Source organism: Varanus komodoensis, unplaced genomic scaffold (assembly GCF_004798865.1).
Source record: "Varanus komodoensis strain SLA01 unplaced genomic scaffold, ASM479886v1 scaffold3, whole genome shotgun sequence".
Taxonomy (NCBI): domain Eukaryota; kingdom Metazoa; phylum Chordata; class Lepidosauria; order Squamata; family Varanidae; genus Varanus; species Varanus komodoensis.
The window spans coordinates 58,371,897-58,384,975 of NW_025335761.1; the positions used below are offsets into that span (position 1 = coordinate 58,371,897).

The 13,079-nt window shown below is 44.3% G+C and overlaps 1 protein-coding gene across 1 annotated transcript in view; it reads left to right on the forward strand.

The window, feature by feature from the left end:
* Nucleotides 1-13,079, forward strand: part of ESR2 (estrogen receptor 2) — a 56,276-nt gene that overhangs the window by 21,522 nt on the left and 21,675 nt on the right. Inside the window, exons 4-5 of the mRNA XM_044436197.1 lie at nt 8,089-8,388; nt 12,676-12,814. Coding sequence (XP_044292132.1) covers nt 8,089-8,388; nt 12,676-12,814 — 439 coding nt within the window. The remainder of the gene's footprint in view (nt 1-8,088; nt 8,389-12,675; nt 12,815-13,079) is intronic.

Here is a 13,079-nt window from a genome sequence, read left to right on the forward strand (position 1 = left end):
GCCTAATGAAATGCGCAGAAGAGGAGGGCAATGCCTTGGAATCCTAGCCTCTCTGTTCTTCCTGCCCTCCACTGAATACCTGCACTCCTAGAGTCTGGGCAATATGCAAGGAGATGAACCTTGGAGTAATCTGTCCTCTAGTGATTTAGGGCCTTATATATTAATGCTAGTACTTTGAACTGAGTTTGGAAATGGATTAACAAGCAGTTCAGTGCGGTAGCAGCTCAAATTAGGAGAGAGAGGACCAGGCAGCAGGCTGAACTGGTCCACAGGGTCTGCATTGTCCTTTTGGATAGCTGGTCCAGGAGCAGCAGGTTTAGTACATGCAGAAGGTGCCAGGTTCCTTCCCCTTTGCTTTGCTGGGCTCTTTGTAAATAATGCAAAGATTCCAGAGTGTGTCTCCAGTGTTCTCTCGTCCAACAAAACAATACCCTTTAATGTTGCCCCTGGAATGTAGCCCTTGGGAAAGTGGGGAGCACTTAGCCATAATCAGGAAAATATTATAATAAACTGGGAAGCAGTGATCAAATGTTTAAACTGAGAGATGATGTGTATAATTTTAGATTCAGGGACAGGAGAATCAGGATTGGTGATTGCCTCCATTGAAGCCTTTAATGGACAGTATTCTTTTTGATGCTTAATTGTTCTAAATTATCAACAGGCAGTGAATGATCTTTTCAGTGTTTTCAAAGGGAAATTGGCAGGGACATGCTGATGTGCCAAAGCATTGTGGTAGGGCCACGGTTATGCCCATGGGAGGTGCTTGAACCTTCATGTAAGAGGTGATGAATAGGGCTGGGAGTGAGAAATGCTGCACCTTTCAGAAGGGAAATGGAAAATGCAGGCACTGCATTTGCACCCTCTTCCTGAGGAAGTTCTTCAAGGCCTTTCCAAAGAAGAGCATGAGCTAAATTTTCTGCTGAGCAGATCAACACTTACAGTCCTATATCCAGTCCTGTGCATGGCATTTTAAGAATGATAGTGCTAAACTGGAGCACATTCAAAGGAGGGTGACCGGGATGGAAAGAAGGCTTGGAAAGATCTGAGTAAGTTTAGCCTGGCGAAGAATAGATCAAGGGAAGACTTGATAGCTGTTAAATACCTGAAGGGCTGTCACACCGTGAATGAAAGCAGCTCATTCTTTTTTGCTGAGAAGGGAAGAAATAGAGGCAATGGGAGGTATTTGCAGGGAGCAGAGTTCAGCTAAATGTTATGGAAAAGTTGCTGATGACGGGAAGCACTTGAGATGGAGCGGAAGTAGTGGGCTCCTCTTGCTATAGGCACTTAAGTAGAAGGTAGACAGCTCTTGATCAGCCTTTACATCCTGTATTGGGTGTCCTGCACTGAGAAGGTGGTTGGACTGGATGACCTCCAGGACACCTTCCAGCTCTATGCATCAGTAGCATTCGCTTAGGCCACTTGGATACGCCACTGTAGCTTTCCTCCATGCCGTGCCAGTGGCTGAGGTTCCACTGTGCAAAAGATCTGTTCTCTTCAGGGCCTCCTCGTGGGCTTCCTGGAGACACCTAGGTGTCCTCGGTGGCGCTCCACCTCTTGTGCCTCACTCAGGATCACAGTTGCCATGAAGCTGAATGGTGGAGGATTCAGGACAGATGAAAGAAGAGGAAGGACTTCTTCACATACTGCATAGCTAAACGCTGGAATTTGCCATCATAAGAGGCAGCGTCACTGGAGAAGACAGGCCTGCTCTGAAAAGTCAAAGGCAGAAGAAGAAGAGGAAGGCCAAGAATGAGCTGGATCGATTCCACCAAGGAAGCCGTGGGCTTGAGTTTACAAGAGCGGAGCAGGGCTGCCAAGGGCAGGATGCTCCGGAGGGCGCCCAAGCTTTGTGTTGCCATAAGTTGGAGACAACTTGATGGCCCTCAACAGGTGCAGTGATGGCTACCAATTCGGATGACTTTAAAGGGGGAATTGGACCGATCCGTGGAGGATTGGCCATAATCCCATTTTAAAGAATGGCAGAACTGGAATCCCATAGCTGAACTATGCACTGGGAGAAGGCATTCCTTTTATCTGTGCTGAATCTCCCGCCATTCAGTTTAATGGGGTGGGATGAGCCATTGAAGGGCAGGACTTGGAACACAGTAATGACAGGCGGGGCAGGGCAACTCATCAGAAGGCCTGGAATGTAAAAGTCCCCAAGTTCAGTTCCTACTGTATATAAAGAAAAGAATCTGAGGATACTGGGCAGAGGGAATGCCTCTGCTCGAGACCTTAGGACAGGATGAGGTGACTTAGTACTCACCTGGCGTTTTGCCCAGCGACCTCTAAAATCCTTGACAACTAGCCAAAATTGTTGGGTTGTGGCCCCAAATGCCTGGAGGGCATTGCCTGCACCTGCACAGGAGACACAAACAGTCACATTCCAGACAGTTTCTTGCTTCCAGCATGTGCTGCTAGTGGACAACTGAATCTGTGCTTCTATTTTTTATTACTTTAATTGATGAGGTTAGTAATTAACAGCAAATGAGTGTGACATGGGTCGATGTCGGTGTGATGGCAAGGTGAATGCAGATCCAGTAAGAAAATCAAGAGCAAGGGGCTTGTGGATGCTGCTGTGTATCCCCAGCTTTTCAAAAATATATTTTCTGTAATGTTTTAAAGGACCCAGTGAATTGATATGTGTAGTCCTCTTACTCTCTTATATTCTAGGGGAAAAAATCCTAGCAATGGTTCACACTTATGAATCATCAGGACCACTCTTTACATCTCTACTCAAGAGTAAGCCCTATTGAGTTCTATGGAGCTTCCTCCCATAGACTCATAGAATAGTAGGGTTGGAAGGGGCCAAGAAGGCCATTGGTTTCAACCCCCTGCTCAGGGCAGGATTCCAAGTTTCAACAACCCTGACCATCTACCAAGGTGTATTTCCTGAAATATACCCTTGCAAATTCATTTATAAGATCAGGGAAGTGGAAGCGATGCCTACAAAATGTATTTGTATTCATATTTTAAATGGACATAAACAGACAAGAATGAAATGTGCATACCTCTCTAACTGATACTCCCTTTTTGCTTTTGTTCTTTCTCCTTTCAATCTACTTCTCTTTATTCAGTTTGATTTGGTTGGTTTACTCTTGGTTTTGTACTGACAGATACTTTCCTCTTGTGCTGTAGTAGGTTCATAAGCTTTAAAGTGGAAAGATAGGATAAAAATAAAATAAAATTTAATTTTTAGATTTAAATTCACTTAGATTCATTTACAGATTTAAAGGATGGGTGGACAGACAGACAGTAAAATGGCAAGCAGCGATGTCTGTGCAGTCTCTAGCTTCATTGATGTCATTAAGCCCAGACTGTGATCTGGCAATTCTAGTCCTTGTTCCTGTAATGAAGGCCACATCCCGAGAACCACCTTCTGGGTCCTTTTTTATGTTTTTGTTTTGGCAGCTGCGGGGTGGGGTGGGGAGGGTTCCCTAGCAAATAAAGGTCAAATTCACCACCTCTGCTCCAGTGGGCAGGAAGAGATTAAGTTGTTGCAACTATTCGGATTACACTTTGGCTGATGACACTTCAGCTGATCTTTGGGTTGGGCTGCTCAAATGAATCGATCGATTCCACGCATATATTCAGTTTTTCTGGAGAAATAAGACATAAAGAAGAACCATGTCCATGCCTTGCTCCATTTCCCCAAATCTGACTTAATTTTGCACCAGTGGAGACTCACCAAAATTAATGGATGTGTTTTCTTCTGTGTGTGTGTGTGTCTCCTTTACATGATTTACATGCGTGTGCGCGCACACATACAAACTCTATAACCAGTTGGATGCAAAACAGGAATAATGTTTCGCCAGATTTCTTCCTACAGAACAGCCCGTGGAGCCCTATGGCAGGGCTTCTGGCGTGAACTTCGGAGAAGCTGGAATGCTCATAAACATTCTGTAACACCCCAGCAGCTAAGCCAATGGCTGAGGAGTGCCTGTTCCAGTCACCTGCAACTGGAGCTTTCACAGTCAACAGCTACAGAGTTTTCCAAGATTACAGAATGCATTCTCCACTTCCCCCTTGGTTTCTTGCGTGAATCTCAGGCATAAACCAGCAACATGTCTTGCGTATCTATATAATATGTACTTTAACTGCTTTCTCCATTAGTTCCTTTCTGTCATCATACCTCTCCATGGTCAGGGGCCATGCACCTTTGGTTGTTACCTGCCACCACGTTGTCTCCAACTTATGGCAAATGAAAACCCCCCAGATAGTCCTGTCTATGACAACTCCGCTCAGCTCATCTAATTCCAAGGCTGTGGCTTCCTTGATGGAGTCCATCCATCTCACATTTGGTCTTCATTTTCTAGTTCTGCTTTGCAATTACCCCAGCATGATGGTCTTCTCCAAGGAGCTTTGTTTTCTTATGATGTGCCCAAAGTACGAGACAGTCTCAGTCTAGGGAAAGCTCTGGCTCGATTTGATCCAGGACCCACTCCTTCCTCTTTCCATCAGTCCAGGGCGTGTGCAAAACTCTCCTCTAGCATTTAACCCTTTCAGCACCTGTTTTATTTTCCAATCGTCCTTTTCTGGTTGCATCTTCAGTCCACCCCATTGCAAGTTGGTTTGTGGGGAAGGGGGAAGAAGCTGGTGGGAAGGTTTGCAAAAGAAATAATATGGGAAGAAAGGATAAGTACTCCCTTTCAAATTCAAAAGTTTTATTGTTTTCTACTCACTAAAGAAATAATTATTCTAAAGACTTCAGACATACTGTCTTATTTCTCTCTACAAAATGCTATATATTCTAGCCCATATTAGAGTTCCGATTCTGTAGCCATTGATAGAAAAAGTCCCATGTTTGGTAGTAAACTGTATCTTCTTTTTCCTTAAGAGATAAAGTCAGTCTATCAATCTCTGCACAGTCCAGTATCTTATTCAAGATCAAATCTTCAGTCAGTAGCTCTTCATTTCTCCAACATTGCGCATATGCGATCCTTGACACTTTTATTACATGCAAAGTCAAATATATAGTTTGTTTATCAAGATCATCGGGGAGAATGCTTAACAAAAATATTTCTGGTTTAAACATTACAGATCTTTGCAATATTTCCCCAAGCCATCTATGTATTTTAACCCAGTATTTTTTTGCTTTATCACAGGTCCACCACAAACGATAAAAGGTACCAGGTTTCTGTTTACATTTCCAACACTTATTTGACATATTCGGAAACATTTTAGCTAATCTGTTGGGTGATAGATACCATCTGTAAAACATTTTATACAAGTTTTCCTTATAGGAAGTTGCCAAAGTTATCTTAACATTTCTTTCCCACAACTTTTGCAATTCAATGTTAGACCCAAAGTTTTGTGCCCATTGTTTCTTTAACTTGTTCATCTTCCATTTTCATTTCTAAAAGAAAATTATACAATCTTTTAATCATTTTTTCATCTGATTTTAAAATTAATTGATCAAAAGTATTTAGTTCCTTATAGAAACCATACATTTTAAAATCTTTAACATGTCTCGATTTTATCTGCGTTTGATGCCACCAAGAAAGATCAATGCCCTGGTCTTGAAGTTCTTGATTTGATTTCAATTAGGATAAGTACTCTCTTTCCTGCCCCTTCTGCCCTGAAAATCCTCTCTCCCAAAACCCCAGGGCAGATTTAAGCAGCAAAACAGTGGCTTCAGAATAGTGGATATTTTGTTGAAACAAGTTCCTTTTGGAAACCTCACCAAGGCCTCCTATTGGGTTTCACAGACAGTGACCTCATGGTTGCAGTCCCAGTGAAGGCTTAGCAAAATGCAAAGAGGAGCAAGATCTGCCTGCCTGCCTACCTTTTCAATTGAAGAAAATGTCTCTGATGGAAACTCCTTGCTAAGCTTCATCAGGATGCCAAAAAGAAAAAAAGTAGTCCACTATTGCATCGTGGATACTTCAGTTGGTTCAGCTATTCAGAGCTGCCAGGATATTAATGGGGACCGCCAGGTATTCCCATATAACGCCGATCCTCTATAGCTTACACTGGCTACCAGTTGAAGTCCAGGCCCAATTTAAGGTGTTATGCTATGCTAGTTGCGAAGCCGTGCCCGACCCACCACGACCCCATAGACAACATTCCTCCAGGCTCTCCTATCCTCCACCATCGCCCAGAGTCCACCTAAGCTCACACCGACTGCTTCCGTGACTCCATCCAGCCACCTCATCCTCTGCTGTCCCCTTCTTTTGCCGTCAATTGTTCCCAGCATCAGCCTTAAATTTAAGGTGCTATAAAGCCCTAAACAGCTTGGGCCCTGGATATCTGAAGGAGCGCCTTCCCCCCTAGGTGCCCTCCCACCCGCTGAGATCTGACTCAGAGGCCCTCCTCTGGGAGCCATCCTTGAAAGAGAGCAGGAGGGTGGCTACCTGGAGGAGGGCATTCTCTGCAGTGCCACCTTGACTGTGGAATACGCTCCCCAGAGAGGTCCGCCTGGCACCAACACTTCTTTCAGCGCCAGGTGAAAACCTTTTTATTCTCCCAATATTTAAATTGTTAAATAGATTTACTTTGTGGTTTTACACCGAACATTGGATGCTGCGCTACTTTTATTCTTACTTTTGTTTTTATTCTATTTTATTAATGTTGTTGTAAACCATCCCAAGACGTCTGTGATGGGACAGTAAAGAAAAGGGTTTTTTTAAAATAACATAAATAAAATTGGATCAGTTCTTGGTTTTCTGGCAGTTACTGTTCAAAATCATAACTACTTCTTGGGGTGGGAGGAACTGATGAATTGAAGTTTGGTTTGAATTAAGACTGCAACTTTGTTGTATTAGTGGACAGCTTCAAATGCGGAAGCAACAACCACCATTAGGGTATCTGTAAATATAGATGGACCAAGTTAAACAAAAATTCTTGACAGTTCATCATCAGCAATGGCATCTATTGGGAAAGCACCCATTTTTCCAGTGTTGGCAGTTTGGTTCTCAAATACACACACATAACAATAATTGTATACCTGAAGAACACGCTCGTTTACTCTGCAGCAAGCTAGAAGAGAATGATCAGAAGGTTATTTTCATAATGCAATTGTTGACTAACCTTCTCCAAGGAAAACATACGTCGACCCTTGGAAATGCAGCCCTCAAGGGGTTGAAATTGGTTCTCAGATTCCCCGAAGGTGCCTTTGCTCGTTCCAGATGCCATGCTCTTCTGCTCAGAGCCCTCCTGTGTCTTCCCACTGCTTCCCAATCTTTTCTCTCACTGGAGAATATCGTTAAAAAAAAAAAGGTGGAATAGTTGCACAAAACCTTATCATAAAGCATGCCAGGAGCCTTCTGTCTGGAAGCAGCTGCAGACTTCTCTGAATCAATCAGCACAAGAAGAGCAAAGCTAGCACTGGTGGCCAGAAGAAAAACAACTAAAATCCATATCAGGCCAGCCTGAAGGTCACAAACTGGTGTGCAAGTTCTGGAGTTCACCAGAACTTTTCATCACGCTAGATGGTCAATGAAGTGGTGGGGCAGAGAAAATCGGGCAGGTGTTGAAGCATTTATTTAGATCCTTAAGACAGAAAATTATTTCCAAATCAGGTACGACAAGGTACTGGAGGCCACTGGTTGTGCCCAAGCTTATTTCTAGGGCTGTTGGAACAATGAAACAGCGTTATTTATACCCCATTTTTGTTCATGTCAAGGCTGTTTTCTTTGCATTTGTTTCTGTAGTTCTATCATGATATCTATTTGTAATACTAGATTTCACTTGTGTCTTATGTTCTGGATGTTTTGCGCTTCTCTGCGTACCACAAAGCCTGAATTTTCTGCCACATTCGAAAACTGGTTCTGTCAGGAGTGCAGCAAGTAATTCACTAATTCTAAGTTGAAATTATGTTGCTTTTGTACTCTTCGGTTATGCGTTTCTAAAGTCATGACTAGAATCAGAGTATTATTAGATCTTGACTCTGCCCAAGGGAAATGTTGTGACTGGGTTAATGCCCTCCAGATGTTGCTGGGCTGCAACTCCCATTAGCCACAGCCAGTCCAGCCAAAGGCAAGAGCTGATGGGTGCTGTAGTTCAAGAACAGCTCAAGGTACCCAGGTTCCCCACCCCTGCAATACTGAGATTACATATCCTATAACCCTGGAACGTCTTACATTTCAGGCTCAAGGAGGGAGCGGTGTGGGTATCGCATCATACGCCGTCACCGTAACTCAGAAGATTCGGTGCACTGTGTAGGCAAAGTGAAAAAGAACAGTGAGAACATCATGCAGGTGAAAGAGGTCCTTGTCAACATGCTGACCCCAGAACAGTTTGTTTCCATCTTACTTGAAGCTGAACCCCCAAACGTGTTGGTGAGTCGTCCCAACAAGCCTTTCACGGAAGCTTCCATGATGATGTCCTTGACAAAACTGGCAGACAAGGAACTGGTCCACATGATTGGCTGGGCCAAAAAGATTCCTGGTAAGGATCTGAAAAATTCAAGTTCCCCTAGTGAAACATGTGCTGGAGGTGGAATTCCTTTCTGGAGAAGCTTTTGGGGTCCATATTCCATGGGTGCAACCATCATGCTAGTGCGTTTTAGGTTAAAGCTCTTACTGCCTAAATATGCCCCAAGAGAAGCATTTCAACATCTGCAGTTGAGGCTTCATGCACATGATGAAACTACCGGGCAGTTAAGATTTCAGAGAAGAGGGGGGGCCCAGGAGGGGGCTTGGTCTTTGTGCTTTCTCAGTTCAGTAGGCAGCATGCCAGACTCATAATCTGAAGGCCCAGAGCGTAAGCCACAGAGAGGGCATGTCTGGTCTGTCCTGCATAGCTGTTCATTGAGCTGGCATGTCAAGTCATCTTTGCTAAGCAGAAATGGCATGGGCTGGAAGTGGGGCAGGGGCTGCACCTTATAGGCCTCTCCAGCTGTCCTTCTGTTCAGTTCTTCTGGTGGACACTGCAAGGCTGGATTTAGCCCTCAAACCAAAGTTCTGCACTCTGAATGCAGGCATAAGACATGAAACAGGAGATAGTGACACTAATTCCTTTGCTACTTGGTCATACGGCCTGCAGAGGCCACTGTTCCAAGACAGGATGGATCCTTTGCCTGTAGAACATTCCTGGTTCAGTCTTTGGCATCTCTAGCTGAAAGGATCCGGTGGCAAGTGATGGGAGAAGCCACTGCTGAGGCAGAATAGGGAGTAATGTTGGCTTTGATGGACTAATCGGTTGGCCAGATATCTGGAACTCCCAGTATCATTTGGGAGTTGTTCCACTGAGACCCACACAAGTGTGAATCCTGCTGAACAAAATGGAAAGCTAAAGCATCAAGTCCACAGCTGGAATTCTTTGGCATAAGCTGCCTGCAGAAATATTCTTATTCCTGCTACTAATTCAACAATAATTTGCTCTGGCTGTTGACTGCAGTCCTCCAGGCAGCGCTATAACTGTAGTTTAAAACCCATACACTACAATTAAGTTAAAACCAACACCAGTTACATAAGATTGATCACATCCATGCAGATGTATCAGGGCACTCAGTTCATAACCCTGCAGAAATTGCCACAACAATTTTTACATGGGTAATTTTTTAAAAAAGTGCTTTAGGAGGCAATCCTATGGGCCCAAACATGATCTGAGGGGGCCAAAGGAAACTGGGAAACTCCCCGCCCCCCACCCCAGCCCTCAAGATCAGCAACAGTCTGCCTGGAGAGATTCCTCTATTTCTGAGGAAGAGGCAGATGGGCAGAGCTGGGCAGGTGACATGGCTGTTTCCAAGTTACCTAGTGAAGGTGAGCATGGGTACCAGGAAGCCAGCATCATTCAGGTGTGAGGTTGGAGCTAATAGACATGCTCCCATGAGAAGAACAAACCCTTTGGGTGAGATCCCCAGTTGTCCTATAAATGGAAAGACTACTGTCTTCTTCCATCTGCAGAAGGCTTCTGATCTAGTGAGTTTTTTCTGCAGACAGAATGGGGGAACAATCCTCATTGATTCCTCCTACCCACCCAACCCCTGGTCTCTCCTCACATCTGCTCCAGAGTTGTAGGACCCTCTTAAACAGTGGGGAGGCTACAAATGAAAGGGAGAATTGGCAAATGTCATCTCCCTTCTGCTGGTGGAAACCTCATGAGCAGAACTCTGCTTGGACAAGACACCCATGGGTGTCAAAGAAACAGGTTCCAAGCCAGTGAATTTAGTGAGCTTTACTTCAGAGTAATCCTTTGTAAGCTCAGTCTACATAACTGATGCTCAGGAATAGACTGTCCTGGAAATGAAGACTTTCATTCCAAAGTAGGGTTGCTTTTCTCCTCCCCTTCCTCTGGGCAGTTTGACAGAGCGTCAGTGGCTTTCCATCTGGCATTCGATGTTGCAAGAAATGCAGAGAGAAGGTGGCATCCAGCAGGGGCAGAATTGGCCCCCAGTTACCAGTAGGGGACCTCCCCTTGCTGTAGAGAGAGCACCAATCTGTCTTGCACCCCAGTCAGTACTTAATTGCCAGTTGTGGTATAGTAGAAAGCCGGAATGGGAGACCCTTTGCAGTATGAGTTTGAAAAGGAGAAATAACAGCTTGCCAGCCCAGCAGGCCAGAATGTTCTTGTTCTCTTTACTGTGCCATCAACGTGAGAGACAGGGTTGGTCACTAGGGATGGATCCCTAAAGATCCCTAAAAAGAAATCCACATGAGTTTAAATGCATAGTTAAATCTGTGTTTGAACATAATTGCACACAAGTCATGTGTTTCTAGACAAAGTTTCTTTCAAAATACACATTTCCAAATGGTTTATTCTTAAAACTGCCTTTTGTATGCACGGGGTACATTTTCTTTTTGCACTGAAAAGAGTGCTGTCAAATTCTGAGAAGTGTGAAAGCGGAGGATCCTGTGTTCTGCTGAGATTAGATGAATTTCCTTTCACATGGAAATTGAACAAAATCCTCCAGCAATTCCTCCTGCTTAATCTTCTCCCTGACATTTCTCTGGGAAGAGAAGCAGCTCCCTTGCAGAGCTGCTTTGATTTTAAGACACACCTCAAGTGGACTTCATTGCACAAATTTGTGCGTCTGGTGTGTCATTTTCGCCTCGGTGCATCCGCTGAACAAACCTCTCTCCTTGTTTCCTTGTTCCTTGCCTTGCTCCGCCCTCTAACCTTTTTCATGTTGCTGCTCCTCTCCTGTAATGTTTTCTGTCGTTGCCTGGCTGGAACAGCAGCTTGGGACTGACTCATTCCCAATTCTCTCTGCGTTGTTCCTGCTTTTGGGAACAGCATGCAGGAGGCATGTGGGGAGATCATTCATAGAGAAATACATCCTCCCTGAATTTTCCTGATGGCCTTCCCGTTAATATAGGCACCCTTTGGACACTTTCTTTAGCAAGCTGATAAGGGACTGCAGGTGGCACAGTGGTTTAAACCGCTGTGCTGCTGGGCTGGTAGATCGAAAGGTCACCGGTTCGAACTTGCCAACGGGGTGAGTTCCCGTTGCTCTGCCCCAGCTCCTGCCAACCTTGCAGTTTGAAAGTATGCAAATGCAAGTAGAGAAAAAGGTGCCACTTCGGTGGGCAGGTAACAGCGTTCCGTGCATCTCGGTGTTTAGTCACGCTGGCCACATGACCACAGAGACTGTCTGTGGACAAACGCTGGCTCCCTCGGCTAGGAAACGGAGATGAGCACCGCCCTCTAGAGTCAGGCATGACTGGACTTAATGTCAAGGGGAAACCTTTACCTTTTTACTTTTTGAAAGCTGATGATGATCTGGGAGGGCCTGACTTCATGGCACAAATACTGGGGCCAGCCAGCAGAGCACGGCACCATGTCACTGGGATTTGGAAGATGCAATAGGACGGTCGACCCTTTTCTGGTATCTCTTTGTGCAGGTCTTCCTTCCCTGCCTTGGAAATTAATGCTTGCAAAATACAAGCTGTTCTCTGACATTGCTGCTTTCAGATTATCTCCAGTGTGTCCACAGTACGAGTGTGGTTGTTAATTAAAAACAGCAATAAAAGCAAAACCGCTTTCCCATAAAAACTGTTGTTCATGACTCAAATCAAGAGCAAAAATGACCAACTGATATGGCCCAATGGGAGGAGGAGCTGCAGTGTAGCGGCTTCCATTCTATGCAACTCCCTGTGTTTATTATTATTCATTACATTTCTATATCGCCAAGAGCTGAAGCTCTCTGGGTGGTTCAGAGATTTAAGTCACCCATTCAGGTTTCAACCAGGCCTAACTCTGCTCAGCTTCCAAGATTAGGCAGGATCAGGCACTACAGGCTAAATGGAAACTAATCAGATCAGAAAGAGATCAGAAAGGTACCAAAATTGTGTCTTTTTTGGCCCCTGCTGAAAACTCTTTATTTCAACAAGGCTTTTTTTTTTATAATATTCTGTTATATTTTCAAAAACGTTTAAATAGATTTTATTTTATAGGCTCTAGTATAGCACATTTTAATCTTTTAGAGCTAACCACTATGGAATGGTATATGAGTGTTCTGAATGCATGCATGAATACAAACACACATACATACATACATACATACTGGAGAGAAGGCACAAAATACTAGTGTTACCAAGAATGTAAATGCTGAGAGACTGGGAAAGTTCATGGTTTTGTGCTGTTACAGCCATGCAAAGATGTGCAAGAAATAAATTGCCTAAAATAACGTGCTTCTTTTAGGTTTCTACTTTTTGGTTCTGGAGAAAGCAAATTTTGTACTTGGATCTTCTGTGATGAAATGACTGCTCCCCCTTATTTTGTCTCTTAAAGGCTTCATAGAGCTCAGTCTGTATGATCAGGTCAGGCTCTTGGAAAGCTGCTGGCTGGAGGTGTTAATGGTGGGTCTGATGTGGAGATCCATTGATCACCCTGGCAAGCTCATCTTTGCACCAGATCTTGTGCTCGACAGGTGAGAAACCAGGTGTCTCTGGGGTAAGTGGAGTGTCACAGAAAGTTGGTACTCTGTTGTTTAAATTGTTGCAATGCCTACAACATTGTAAGTTTGGCCTTAATGTCAACCCAATCAAGAAAGCTTTATGGTTCCTTCCTACCTGAGTAGCTTCTCCTCAGCCTTCCTGGGTAGACAATCAGGGCTGACCTTCAGTTCAGCCCTGCCCATACCCAACTGCAGATTGGACCACCATGTTAATATCTCATGCTAAGCTCTAGAAAAG